The 15,237-nt window shown below is 41.3% G+C and overlaps 1 protein-coding gene across 1 annotated transcript in view; it reads right to left on the bottom strand.

Annotated features, from left to right (window-relative positions):
* AMOTL1 (angiomotin like 1) overlaps positions 1-15,237 on the bottom strand; it is a 108,134-nt gene that overhangs the window by 41,388 nt on the left and 51,509 nt on the right. Inside the window, 3 exon segments of the mRNA XM_030559832.1 lie at positions 520-609; positions 4,559-4,703; positions 12,983-13,271. Of these exon segments, the coding sequence (XP_030415692.1) occupies positions 520-609; positions 4,559-4,703; positions 12,983-13,271 (524 nt within the window).

Genomic DNA, 15,237 nt, shown 5'->3' with positions numbered 1-15,237 from the left:
CTGTATCAGAGCAGTACAGCATTCCACCAATACAGAAACCTAAAATGGTGAGGAAATGCATGCCTGGAATGTCACAAGAAGTTGTACGACCACTGGCCCTTCCATTCCCTTCTGCAAAGAAGGGGCCAAATTCTGCTCTCATTCATATTGGTATCTATCCTGAGTCATTTCAATGAAGTCAATGGAGATTATTCTGAATCTATCCCAGCGGAGAGAAGAATTTGGCCTCTCTGAGACGTGTGTGTTCCGGGACGACCCCTCCAAGCAACATTTCACATTTTAAAGTAAATATTTATTAAAAATGAGCTAATTTTGTGTGTACCGTTAACTCCTGTTGCATGGCTCTGGTGCACAGAGAAACAACAGGCTACAGAACCTAGTCTGGTAGCTGAAATAAAGTTACACAACAAATTAACTAAGTAAAACCTAACCACAAAGGCAATCAAAAATGATGATTAAGCTCCCTCTGCCACTCCAGTTAAAAACTGTATCTTCAGAAGAGATGAATGCAGTACTCACTCTGAGAGGCATAAAAGCCCTCTGTTGCCTTATCTTCATGCCCATCAAATTCTCTGCTGGCTAGCTGCCTATTGGCAGTCTCCAGTCGGTCTGCACATAAACAGGAAATACTTTAAGTATAAATATATGTATATAAAATTATAGGCCAACAACCAAGAAAACACATGCTCACAGCATGGTATAAATAGAATCTCAAAAAGGAGATACTAAAATGAAAGAGGCTGAGGTATATGACTGGCCCCTGGACTTCTACAGAAGAGCAATCTTTTAGTTTCTGGTTGGTAAGAAGATGTTTATTGGCTGGCAGAGTTCAGGCCTTCATAGATTTGAGAGCCAGAAGCAACATTAGATCATAGAGTTAGACTGCCTGCATAACACAGACCACAGAGTTTCACCCAGTGATTCCTGTCTCAAGCCCAATGACTTGTGGTTGAGCTAGAGCAGTCTCTCTCAACCTTTTTGATACCTGGGACCAGTTTGTTACCTTCCTAAACTGTGTCAGGGAGATCTCAGGGACTGGCGCCAGTCCACGGACCAGTCATTGAGGAACACTGAGCTACAGCATCTCTTTGAGAAAGACTCGATTTAAAGCTGTCAAGTGAAAAAGAATCCACTACATCCCTGAGTAACATGTTCCAATGGTTAATTGAATTCCCTGTTAAAGTGTGCCCCTTATTTCCTGTTTGAACTTGTCGAGCTTCAGGAGATGAAAGGCTGAATTTAACAGTACAGGAAATAGGAGACCTGAATGCCTGCAGCACTGTGGATCACGGTACAAAGTACTCTGATGTGGATGCTTGTGGTCTCCAGGTGAAATTCAGCTCCAGGCTGAGGGCCAGCACAAGGCCTATGCTTTAGCCCCAATTAAGAGGATGACAGGGCAATGAAAGGGTGCCTAAGCATTGTGCCAGCTTCTGTAGAAGGGTGAACCTCACCCTGTAAGTGTAAGGGCAATCCTGCTGTGGCTGGTAGTGCTGTACTCCACAAAGGGGACAGCCTCACTCCTGACCAGCAGCTAGTTACCAGAGTAGCAACAGTGCTGCTTTGAACTGAGATTCCCCTTAAAGAGACATGTAATATCCTCCTCCACCACCACTCAGGCACTACTCATTCTACCTTCCTGCACTCCACTGTTCCATCGTCTCTAACCTTACTGCCTCTTCACTTCCATTTCTCCATCTGTAAAATGGTGACCGTCAAACTTACCAATCTCCAGCTGTGCTGAGTAAATCATGACTCCATTTTTAAAGGGCCTCCATTGGACAAGTGCACAAAGAGGAATCTGTGCACACTCAGTAGATAGTTAGGCACACAATTATACAACGTGCACATCCATTTGCATTCACAAAGGGTGTCTACAAATGTTGCCTATTCAATGGGAAGCGCTTTGAAAATTTGGCTTTTACATGCCTGTAATGCATTTGAGACTAGGGCTGTCAAGGGATAAAAAAAATTAATCGTGATTAATCGTGGATTAACTGTTAAACAACAGAATACCATTTATTTAAATATTTTTGAATATTTTCTATATTTTCAAATATATTGATTTCAGCGACAACACAGAATACAAAGTGTACAGTGTTCACTTTATATTTATTTTTGATTACAAACATTTGCACTGTAAAAAACAAAACAAATAGTATTTTTCAATTCAACTCATACAAGTACTGTAGTGCAATCTCTTTATCGTGAAAGTTGAACTTACAAATGTAGAATTATGTACAAAAACCCTGCATTCAAAAATCGAACAATGTAAAACTTTAGAGCCTACAAGTTCACTCAGTCCTACTTCTTGTTCAGACAGTCACTCAGATAAACAAGTTTGTTTACATTTGCAGGAGATAATGCTACCCACTACTTGTTTACAATGTCACCTGAAAGTGAGAATAGCGGTTCGCATGGCACTATTGTGGCTGGCATCGCAAGATATTACGTGCCAAATGCACTAAAAATTCATATGTTCCTTCATGCTTCAACCACCACTTCAGATGACATGCCTCCATGCTAATGAAGGGTTCTACTCGATAACAATCCAAAGCAGAGCAGACTGACATATGTTCACTTTCATCATCTGAGTCAGATGCCACAAGCAGAAGGCTGATTTTCTTTTTTGGCGGTTCAGGTTCTGTAGTTTCTGTATCGGAGTGTTGCTCTTTCAAGACATCTGAAAGCATGCTCCACACCTCATCCCTCTCAGATTTTGGAAGGCACTTTAGATTCTTAAACCTTGGGTCCACTGCTGCAGCTATCTTTAGAAATCTCACATTGGTACCTGCTTTGCGTTTTGTCAAATCTGCAGTGAAAGTGTTCTCAAAACGAACAGCATGTGCTAGGTCATCATCCGAGACTGCTATTGTATGAAATATATGGTAGAATGCGGGTAAAACAGAGCAGGAGACATACTATTCTCCTCCAAAGAGTTGAGTCACAAATTTAACGCATTCTTCGTTAATGATGTTAGGGAAAATAAAATCCCCTCCATATATCGGGGCTCTTCTGTCGTCAGGGTTTTGCAGGCCCAAGCCCTTAGCTGAACTACTTTAACTTCCCTAAAACTTGTTTACGAAGACTTACTGTCCGAAATAGGGAACTGGTCTTGGGACAAGGGGGGCCCGGGGTGCCATTGCAGCTTCGTGTGATTATAGTATAGCAATAAGTTGTTTGCCTAAAGTAACCGCAAGTAGGAAAAACAGAACAGTCAGTACGATAACAGGATGATTGTGACAGAATGCTGCTGAAGTTGCAATATGTATGCCATATAGGAGAATTATCAATTATGTTTGCAGTGTTAGCAATGTATTTACCAAATAAGGATGTATCGCTGTGTGACGTTTTGTGGTTTTAACCTTTATAAGCTTGGTAAAATTTGTAATATGTAGAGCAGCTAGCCTCTTGCATGGGATCTATGCTGTCTCTTCCTGCATATATGCTTGTATGAAATAAAGGTGCCTCAGGATGTCTGATCTAAAATCAACCGTGTGGTCGATTTTCCACAACAATGAGCATCATCAGCACGGAAGCATGCCTTCAGGAATGGTGGCTGAAGCATGAAGGGGCATACGAATGTTTAGGATACCTGGCAATATCTTGCAATTCCGGCTACAAAAGTGCCATGCGAACACCTGTTCTCAATTTCAGGTGACACTGTAAATAAGAAGCCAGCAGCATTATCTCCCATAAATGTAAAAAAACTTGTTTGTCTTAGCGATTGGCTGAACAAGAAGTAGGACTGTATGAATTTGTAGGTTCTAAAGTTTTACACTGTTCTGTTTTTGAGTGCAGTTATGTAACAAAAAAAAAGTCTACATTTGTAAGTTGCACTTTCATGATAAAGAGGTTGCATTATGGTACTTTTATGAGGTGAACTGAAAAATATTATTTCTTATGTTTATCATTTTTACAATGCAAATATATTTGTAACAAAAACAATAATATAAAGTAAGCACTGTATTTGTATTCTGTGTTGTAGCTGAAATCAATATATTTGAAAATGTAGAAAAACATCCAAAAATATTTAATAAATATTCTGTTGTTTAACAGTGCAATTAAAACTTTGATTAATCATTATTAATTTTTTTAATCATGATTGATTTTTTGAGTTAATCACGTGAGTTAACTGCAATTAATCGACAGTCCTATTTGAGACATATTTTATATTATATATTACATTATATTATATACCTTGCTGTTGAGCTCATTATAGACAGATTAGATTTGTAGACTGGGTAGAATAACCTTTAGATGTTTACTGCAGAGTTTGTAATTTTGGTCTTCAGGTTAAATTGGTGTTTTAAGAATTAGAACAACAATCCAATGCTTAAAGTTGTCTCATGTAGTTTGCTGGGGTACTCATTTGTAACTTGGAAAATAAGAGCATTTTTATCCTTGACCAACAAATAGAACTTGATTTCTAAAGCAGTTTATCTAAAATGAAAATCAGTTTGTCTAAAGCCTGAGGCTGGTGATTAGGAGCTTGACAATTGAGGAATGATACAGCGTGTCACTTAGGGCGAAAAAATGTGTAAAGAACTTAACATACCACGGAGATCCCTGTTGAAATCATGAAGTCTCCTAATTTCTCCTTCAAGCTTGTTTCTCATAGCCTTGTCCAGAGACTCCCTCTTAGTGGTGGTCTTGACCAGGCCCTCATAGGCTTCTGAAATCCTCTGAATTTCTATTTCAAACTGAAAGGAGAGAGACCTCCCATTAAAGCAGGGCAGGAATGTATGTTATTCTGACACTCGCTTGGAGCATTTCCCAGGGGGTTTTGTGTGCCGGGGCGATGCACGTTCCAAGTTTCACACAAGCATGATTCTATAATAAGAATTTGTATAGACAGATGACAAAGCTGATCCCTGTGCTTTTTGAGCAACCCTATTGCACTGAGCAATCAACTTCCCACCTACTCCAAAAACATTCTGCTACAATAGCACAGGCCAATGCTCAGATAAATGCTTACAAGCAAACTCAAGGGGGGGTTATGTAACATAGTGGTTTGATTTTTTTTTCATAGAATATCAGGGTTGGAATGGACCTCAGGAGGTCATCTTGTCCAACCCCCTGCTCAAAGCAGGACCAATCCCCAGGCAGATTTTGGACCCAGATACGTAAATGACCCCCTCAAGGGCTGAACTCACAATCCTGGGTTTAACAGGCCAATGCTCAAACCACTGAGCTATCCCTTCCCCCACCCCCAAACATCTAATTACAAGGTGAAATTCAACACTATTTATATTGTTTTGTTACTTGCATGTTTTTATTAGCCAAATTGTGGCTCAAGTTGTTAACGAATATATTCCTAATTTAACTAATCGACTGCACATTATTATTCCAAAAATAGGTATCAAGTTAGTTGCAGTTCTGAACTTACCCAGCAAGGTAACGAAAGTCGGGAAGTATAATCCTTCTGCTTTACACAGAAATTATTCTTTTAAGGAAGCACTGAAGCCTCTAACAATCAAAATGTAGCAGACTGCTACCCACAATATAAACCATGATTGTTATTATAGATCTTAATTCATCAAAGTAAAATGTTCAACTTATCCAATTGCAATTTTGCCTTTGTATTTCCTAAATAAATAAAACATATATTTATATTTTTTCTTTTTAACCCACTTGTGTTTTAATCTAGGATTTTAAAACTGAAGAAAAACACCGTTGGGTCCTGACTTAATTGTTAAACTTATTTTATAGGCTAACCAAGGTGTAAACCCAGAACAATTAATGATGTCAAACTTTAGCTACAGAGGCCTCCTCCACTTGAAAGCTGTCCTCAGGGGGTGCTGAGGAAATATGCACATTAGAATGGGCTGAATTTTTTCTTAAAAACGGGATTTGAAAGGCATGATTTATCACTTCCCCACTAGGGATGAATTCCAAATGCAAAACTTCGCTCTGAACACCAGATCCCAAACGTGAATGTCTTGGGTCACGTTCAGATCTCACATCAGTTTGAAGCTATTGTAATCCACTGATTTCAGTGGAGTAACTCCTGATTTATATCAGTGTAAGTGGGATCAGAATCTGGCCCCTTATCTTTCTAACACACTGTTTCCAAACACCAGTAGGTCATAGGAGAGCTCTAGGTGGTTTGCGATGGCCAGGGCTGATTAATATGTAATGACCTAGGCAAACATATACTTCTCCTGCTCTGGTGCCAAAGGGAGGGCCTGGGTGGGTGAGGAGGAGGGGGGTGAGCACAAGCCCACCCCAACTCAACCCACAGTATAAGCTCCTACCCAGCATGGCTGGGTCCGGATCCTGTTCCAGGCATTGCAGCATGGGACATGCGCTCGCAGCGCCACTCAGGTTTGGCCCCGAGGGGCAGGAGAGGCTTTATGTATTTTGCCGCCCCAAGCATGGCAGTCAGGCTGCCTTCGGCGGCACGCCTGTGGGAGGTCTGCTGCTAACGTGGATTCAGCGGCTTGCCTGTAGGAGGTCCGCCGGTCCCACGCCTTCGGCGTACCCACCACCAATTTGCCACCGAAGCCACGGGACCGGCGGACCTCCCGCAGGCAAGCCGCCGAAGGCAGCCGGACTGCCACCCTCACAGCGACCAGCAGACCGCTCCCCACGGCTTGCCGCCCCAGGCATGTGCTTGGAACGCTGGAGTCGCCCCTGCCAAGGAGCTGCGGCTGCGAGGTGAGTGGGGTTGGCCTCGCACTCCAACCCCCGACCCTCCTGCACCAGGCCAGGGTTAGGGTTATGGGGCTGGGACATAGGGTGCATATATATAACGATAGGTTGCAAAAAAGGACAAAATGTAGTTGGTGGGTCATCGCAGTAAGAAGGTTGGGAACTTCTGCTTTAACGGACTGAAGCAAAAGCCAGGATTTGAACACTCTTGCACTTGCACTGTTGAAATCTAGATCCCAACCCAAACTTAGGCAAATTGCAGAGGCCTGAATGCACAATAGGAATTTGGCATAGGGACACTGAGCAGATTCACAAAGCCTGAGGTAGGCATCCAAGCTCCTATATAATAAATGGGGAAAGACAGCACTGGACTGCAACTCACAAAAACCAGCACACTAGGTGAGAAGCAGCCTAAACTAGCCAATGGGAGATGCCAATGAGATGGGTTGTGCTAAATCCCACCCAGTCTCAGAGGTAGGTGCCTAAATCCAGGCTGTAGACTCTGCTTGGGATTCTCAGTGTAAATCCTCTCTTGGTGGTAGGCACCTATGTTGTTAGTAAGGAGGAGGAGAGTGGTTAGGGTACTCACCTAGGATGTGGGAGACCCCTGGCTAAAGCCCACCTCCACCCAAAGGAGAAAGGGGATTTGAACAAGGAACTACCATCTCTTAGGTGAGTGCTCTAACCACTGGGCTATGGGATATTCAGAATGTGGGGCTTCCTCAGTCTCTCCAGTGGAAGCTGGTGCACTGTGGCTAAATAATTAGCATCACCGAAGCAGGGAGACTGGACCCTGAGATACAGGTCTCTGCCTGTCTCTCGTTATTTGTTCCAGAAAGCGAGCACAAGCATAAAAATGACTCTATACCCTGGTGGTTAGGGCACCCAGACACCTAGACAGAGACAACATGCACTAGCTCAGAGGCAAAGACATAGATGCCTTGGCAATTTCTACTGCCAAAACTTAGGTGCTGAATAAGTTTAGGTGCCTACAGGATTCAGCAGGAGTTTAGTACTTCACAGTGGCGCCAAAACGGGGGACTTAGGGGTCTAAGACAGGATTTTAGGTACCTAACTCCTTTTGTGCATTCAGGCCAAGACAGATTTGGTATTCGAGCCATTACAGAGATAGGCTTAAGCTGTGTACTCAAATCCCTACCTGGTCCAAGGGTGCTAGGAAGGGAGTCAAAAGCAGGGTTTGGTTTGCAGTGTCACTGAATCTCCTGGAGTGCTGGTGTATATCTATCTATAACTCTGAATAAACCTTGCCACATTACTTTGTTGCTGAAAGAAAACCACCTTGTACAGGAAGAGAGTTTATTTTTTACTCTTTCCTGCACTAAAATTGGAGAACTTATCAGCAATCATTTACTTTCCAACTGGCAATGGGCAAACATGCTTGGATAAAATAAGATATCGCAAAGAATCTTTGTCCAAAATTCAACCCGAATCTTTACTACGGTTCAAAAATGTCTGGACAACTTTTTTTTTCATCTTCTGTAATCCAAATTTGGACCAAAATCTCACAAGAAAGGCTGTTTTGGACGGGATGTCAATTACTAGAAATCTCAAGAGAAAGCCAGTTCTTGCAAGTTTTGCAGAATCAAACCAATGCTTCGATTAGTCGGTTTTTACTCAATAATAATACATAACACCCTTACATTGCCTTCCCTCTGAAGATAACATAGTGCCCTACAAAGCAGGCATAGATTTCAAAGCTAGAAGGACCCATTATGATCATCCAGCCTGACTTCTGCCGTAACACAAGCTATAGAACTTCACTCAGCAGTTCCTGAGCCACCCCATCACTTTTGGCTGGATTAGAGCAGATCTTTTAGACAGACATCCTGTCTTAATGTAAAGACTTCAAGTGATGAAGAGTCCAGCACACCCTGATTAATTAACTTAGTGTAAAAATCAGTGCTTATTTCTAGTTTGAATTTATCTAGCTTCAGCTCCCAGCCACTGGAGCTTGTTATGGCTTTGCTGCCAGATTAATGAGCCCTCTGCTATCAGAAATTTTCTCCCCAGGTAAGTACATATAGACCATGTTGAAACCACCTCTTAGCCTTCTATTTACCAAGCTGAACAGATTGAGCTTCTCCCAGTCTCTCATAGGAAGGCAGGTTTTCCAGACCTCAAATCATTCCTGTGTCTATTTTCTGAACCCTCTCTAATTATTCAACATCCTTTTTAAAGTACAGACACCAGAACTGGACACTGCATTCTAGTAGTGGTCGCAGCAATGCCATAAACAGAGGTAATATCACTTCCACGCTCCTTCTCAACATTTCCCTGGATCACATTACTGCACTCCCCCTTAGACACCTCATCACCTTGGGACCTCATGTTATCCTGGTTATCTCCATTTTCCAGATGAGGCCCCAGGAGATGAAGTGACTTACCCATGATTACACAGGAAGTCTGTGGCAGAAGTGGAAAGAGAACCTACCTCTCCAGATTCCCAGGGCTTAGGCTTTATCCCCACAACCATTCTCCCATGTTAGTCCTTCCTGCCTAGAGGCCACCTGCTACATAATGTTCCTGTTGCAATGAAATTAATTTACTAACAAAACCAGGTAGTTTAACAGCTTATTAGTGCTGATCAGTATTGTTAAGTCATATAAGTGAAGCCTTAGTTTAATGCCCTTTATCTCTTCTGATTTTTTTTGACCCAAAACACACTCCACCATCCAAGTCCCTCCACATGGTCAAGCAGCTACGACCAGAGGCAGGCTTGCTGCAGGATAAAAGGAGAGCTTCCATCAAAGCTGCTTTTGTTTAAAGTGATAAAGGGGAACCCCAGTAAACCATGCTCATGTTTATCAGCAGCTCTGCAATTTCCTTTTCAACTCCCACCCTATCCCCAATCCTTTCTATCCCCAGATGGCTTCTGATACCAACCCACTCAAACAACCTACATGATGAGACATTGATTGAAACCATGCCAACCTGATCTTTATGCTTCAAAGAGGTAACGTCATCGTCAACAACAAAGAAAGAAAGAAAAAATGAAAGCAACGAACAAGTGAGCTAAAAATGAAATATCAAAAAGATAACAGCTCTTTTAGATGTCAGAATGAGACAATGTTTCAAACAATGCCAGAATTAATCACCACCTTGTAACTCATTGCAAAATGTCTATTCAAACATGGTCTAGAATTTGACAGCACTTAGGGACAATCTGTTCATACAAACTACTGGCTGTGCTATACATATCAGGAACACAGTCTGCTTTTCAGGCCCCAGTATTTTTATTCTGTTCTGTTCTGAATGTTGGTGGAGGAAAGACTGTCCCTCCTATTGCAAACATCTTTTCCCTGCTCCACCACAGACTTCCCATGTGACCATGGGCAAGTCACTTAGCCTCTCTGTGCTTCAGTTCCCCATCTGCAGAATGGGGATAATTACACTTCCCTACCTCATTGGGCTCTTGTGAGGATAAATACACTAAAGATGGTGAAGAGCTTTGAGATCAACTGATGAAAAGCATTATAAAAGCTAGATATTGTTATTATTATTATTAATTATTTTGCAGTGACACATTTTGCTTAGAAAAAATTACATACAGCCTTATTTCAATAATACGGAACAATTTCCAAGTCCAAAATGCATTATTTAACTAATCACAACCCTCAGGAGAAACAGGTAAACATCATTATTATTTTACAGGTGAGGAAACTAAGACACAGAAGTTAAGGCAAAAAATTTCAGATTTAAATGCCTAAGTTAGGCACCCAAATGAGTGGCTTTATTTTTAGAGGTTCTGAACACTCACAATTCCCACCAAAGTCCAAAAGGAACCTCAGGAGCCTCTGAGAGAAGGATTTGGCTCTTCTTTGTCTTTCCATCACATCAAAGCAGGTAAGAAAATAGAGCCCTTTTAAATAGCTGACCAATGAAGGCCTTGGTTCAGGGAAAGCATTTGTTCACGTGTGTCGTAAATAGATAGTTAAGGGTTAATGCCTCTTTTACCTGTAAAGGGTTAAAAAGTTCACCTAGCCTAGCTGACAACTGACCAGAGGAACCAATGAGGGGACAGGATGTTTCAAAAGGAAGTTCCCTTTGTCTTGGTCAGTTTAAGTTTCAGTTGGGAGTGGAAAAGATCAAGGAACCAGTCTCTTACCAGAGTAGTACGTTTTAGAAAAGAATAAATGTTTATTTTCCTTTGTGACTTTGTCTTGGTGCAATTAGAGGAATAATCAAATTGGGAATTCTTTAGTGTACTAAGTTTTGCCCAGGGGAACATCCTCTGTGTTTGGCATCTGTTGTCTGTGAGAGTAGCTGGTATGCTAATCGCTCCCAGAGGTTGTTTTTTTTCTTTTACCTTTATTTTCTTTAATAAAAAGTCTTATTTTTAAGAACTTGATTGATTTTTCCTTGTGTTAGAATCCAAGGGGATTGGATCTGGACTCACCAGGAATTGGTGGGGGAAATGGGGGGGTGGTGGTTAAATTCTCCTTGTGTTAAGATCCAAGGGGTTGGATCGGTGTTCACCAGGAAATCGGTGAAGAAGTCTCTCAAGACTACCCAGGGAAGGGAGTTAGTACTTGGGAGTGGTGGCAGCAAAACCAGATCTAAACTGATAATTCAGTTTAGGGGTTCACATGCAGGTCCTCATATCTGTACTCTAAAGTCCAGAGTGGGGGCGAAACCTATGACAACATGTTTAACTTTAAGCACGTAATTAAGTTCCACGGGATTTAAGTATGTGCTTTCCTGTGTCAGGGCCTAATGCCACAAACTTCCAGAGCACCAAAAAGAGAAAGAGAATGCAATTACTAACCAGTATAGAAAGATTCTTCAATTAATACATTTTTTGTGCATCATACTCAAATATATTTTATAAAAGAAAGCAGCCTTTGTAAAATCAACATCTGGAATCTAACCTATTCAAAGAAAATTTTTGTCCAGGGAGGCCATTCAGAGGACACCATTAAAATCTTTACAACTCTTTACACAAAATTCAGTATGGGACTGGAAGTCTGGCCTCAACTCTCTGAAAATCTGACCCATGAAGTTCAAAGTGGATATACAAAAGTCCTGTCAATTGTTCAGTGGTGTAAAATCTTCACAGCATTTTCCTTTGCACATAGGTAACATTACTATTATATTTGCAGTATTTTCTATACTTAGGGTATGTCTATACTGCAAATAAAGGTGTGTTCTTAACTTGGGCTTGCTAATCCACATTAGATAACTCAGGTTAAAACAGCAGTGAACACATGGCAACATGGCTTTTAATTTGGGTTAGCAGCTTGAGTTAAAGCCTATAGGTGATCCTGGGGTTGAACACAAGATAAGTACGTAATTGTTTATGCCCTAATCTGTACAGACTCCACTTTCTAAAAACAGACCATAAGAATTCTAGGACTGAGTTAAGCAATCCACTGTTAGCCTGGACAGGAGACAGACACCAGTGCCCACTCCTCGGCAGTGGGTCTCTTTTTTATGTATCATCTTCTTGCTCGATTTTCTTCTTCTCCGTTTTCTTCTATTGTTGCTTTAGACAGTTAGCTAGACAAATAGGCACAGATGATACTAAACTGCTCAAGATAGTTAAGACCAAAGCAGACTGTGAAGAACTTCAGAAAGATCTCACAAAACTACGTGATTGGGCAACAAAACAGCAAATGAAATTTAATGTGAATAAATGTAAAGTAATGCACTGGGAAGGCACAGTAACTTTAGGTTTAAAACTGGGCTCTGAAGTGGGTTTTTTTAATTATTATTATTTAATTTGAAAACAACTCCTCAGAAAAGATTTATCATCAAACTCCCAAATATCAGTCAACCCACAGTACTGGTGTGTTTGTTTCTTATGATAAAAACTACTGCAAATCTATTAAAATGCACAAGACCACACAGGACAGGCTTTGTTGTGATCACTAAACATATTTTGCACTTCAGATATGTACGCAATGTTGCTGATTATGCTACACCTGTAAAAAGGTGCTAGCTTTAAAATGCCATGTATTCAGACGCTGCACTCCAGAAGGGAGACTACCGATGGAATTTTCCCTAAGGCAGGCATAAAAAAGTTGAAGAAGTAGATGCTCCCAAGAAAAAAAAACACAGCACACCTTCTGAGTAACATCTTCATGGGAAAGGAGTCTGCATAGCCTACTGTATTGGAATCACAGTCCATCCAATGACTGGCAAGGACTTACAGAGGACCCACGTGGCAACAATAGGAACCACAGGCTGTGTTAGGCAACTTGAGTGCCTCATGCTAGGAAGGATTACTTAGATCACCGCCTGTGCCCAGGAGGGCAATAGACACACTTCAGACACACTATAATAGGGGCTGTCAGAACTTTCCACGTACCTTCTGAAGTTTGTCTGCCTTCTCATAGTATCCCTCCAGTTCCTGCCGCAGAACATGATTCTCCTCCGAAAGCATCTCCACCATTTGCTGTGCTCGCTCCACAATGGCATATGCATCAGGTGTGAGTTGCTGGCTTGGTGGAGTCGCAGATGGAGGCTGGGCAGTTACAGCTGATGGGAGCAGTGGCAAGGTTGCTGAGTGCAGTGGGCCAGTAATGGAGGAGACCTGGGAGGACATTGGACTGTGCTGCTGTACCGGCACCGATGGAAAAGCAGGTTGACATTGTCGGCTAAATAAAAGCAAATATGGGAAAAGAATTATACCAGCCCAGAGAAACTGCCCTGAAAACATACCAGCCATCTAGATTGTAAGGGCTTTGGGATAAGGCATGTATTTTTACTATAAGTTTGTTCAGCACCTAGCAATGGGACCCTGATTTCTAAGCAATACCATAATATAAATCTGTACTCCTTGTAAAACAACTGTACTCCTTGTAAACCATCTACTCACATGTAATTGACAATGATTTATATATTTATCTGGATCTCTCAAATGATAAAAAGGCATCCATCCAAAAGCACTGGGTATCCTGCTTTTGCCTAGATGCACAAATAGTGTCACAAACTTCAGACACCAACGTAATTCAGGAGTACTGGCTGATGGATGCTAATTTAAAAATAAACAATATATTCCTTCATCCTTCAACCATTACCTGCCTGGAGCAAGTCGGTGAGTACAAGATGAGAGGAAATGAGGTGAGCAATGTGATGTTCCTGAACAGCTTTAGCCTAGCAAAGGACAGACGGCTGCAAAATGGCTGGCTGGACAACCCTGATCAAGTCTTTCAAATCATCAGAGTCATTTTACAATGAGAGACCTCATAATGATTGCATGAATAGGCGAGTTATATTCAGATGCATTAATCTATCCATTGATCTTACTGAAAACAAAGAGGTGACTTGATCATGGTCTAGATGTATCTGCATGGGGATATGTTTTCTGACAATAGAGGTCTCTTTAATTTAGCAGATAAAGGTATAACAAGAGCCAATGGCTGGAGGTTGAATCTAGACAAATTCAGACTGGAAATAAGGTGCAGTTCTTTAACAGTGAGAGTAATTCTATCTTAGCTACTTATATATCCCCATCTCCATAGTATCTGACTGTCTCACAATCTTTAATGTATTTATCCTTACCACACCCCTGAGCCAAAAACTCCAAAGGTAATAACAAAATGTTGTTTAAGTACATCAGAAGCAGGAAGCTGGCTAAACAACCAGTAGGCCCCTTGATGATCAAGATACAAAAGGAGCGCTTAAAGACGATAAAGTCATTGCAGAGAAACTAAATTAATTCTTTGCTTCAGTCTTCACAGCTGAGGATGTTAGGGAAATTCCCAAACCTGAGCTGTCCTTTGTATCTGACTAATCTGAGGAAATGTCACAGATTGAAGTGTCATTAGAGGAGGTTTTGGAATTAATTGATAAACTTAACAGTAACAAGTCACTGGGACCAGATGGCATTCACCCAAGAGTTCTGAAAGAACTCAAATATGAAATTGCGGAACTATTAACTATGGTTTGTAACCTGTCCTTTAAAGCAGCTTCTGTACCCAGTGACTAGAAGATAGCTAATGTAACGCCAATATTTAAAAAGGGCTCTAGAGGTGATCCTGGCAATTACATAGCGGTAAGTCTAACATCAGTACCGGGAAAATTAGTTGAACCAATAGTAAAGAATAAAATTGTCAGACACATGGAAGAACATAACTTGTTGGGCAAAAGTCAGCATGATTTCTGTAAAGAGAAATCATGTCTTACTAATCTATTAGAGTTCTTTGAAGGGGTCAACAAACATGTGGACAAAGGGGATCCAGTGGACATAGTGTACTTAGATTTCCAGAAAGCCTTTGACAAGGTCCCTCACCAAAGGCTCTGATGTAAATTAAGTTCTCATGGGATAAGACAGAAGATCCTTTCATGGATTGAGAACTGGTTAAAAGACAGGGAACAAAGAGTAGGAATAAATGGTAAATTTTCAGAATGGAGAGGGGTAACTAGTGGTGTTCCCCAACGGTCAGTCCTAGGACCAATCCTATTCAACTTATTCAGAAATGATCTGGAAAAGGGGGTAAACCGTGAGGTGGCCAAGTTTGCAGATGATACTAAACTGCTCAAGATGGTTAAGACCATAGCAGACTGTGAGGAACTTCAAAAAGATCTCACAAAACTAAGTGACTGGGCAACAAAATGGCA

The sequence above is a fragment of the Gopherus evgoodei genome, chromosome 1 (assembly GCF_007399415.2).
Source record: "Gopherus evgoodei ecotype Sinaloan lineage chromosome 1, rGopEvg1_v1.p, whole genome shotgun sequence".
NCBI classification, from domain to species: Eukaryota; Metazoa; Chordata; order Testudines; family Testudinidae; genus Gopherus; species Gopherus evgoodei.
This window is presented reverse-complemented; position numbering and strand designations above follow the sequence as displayed.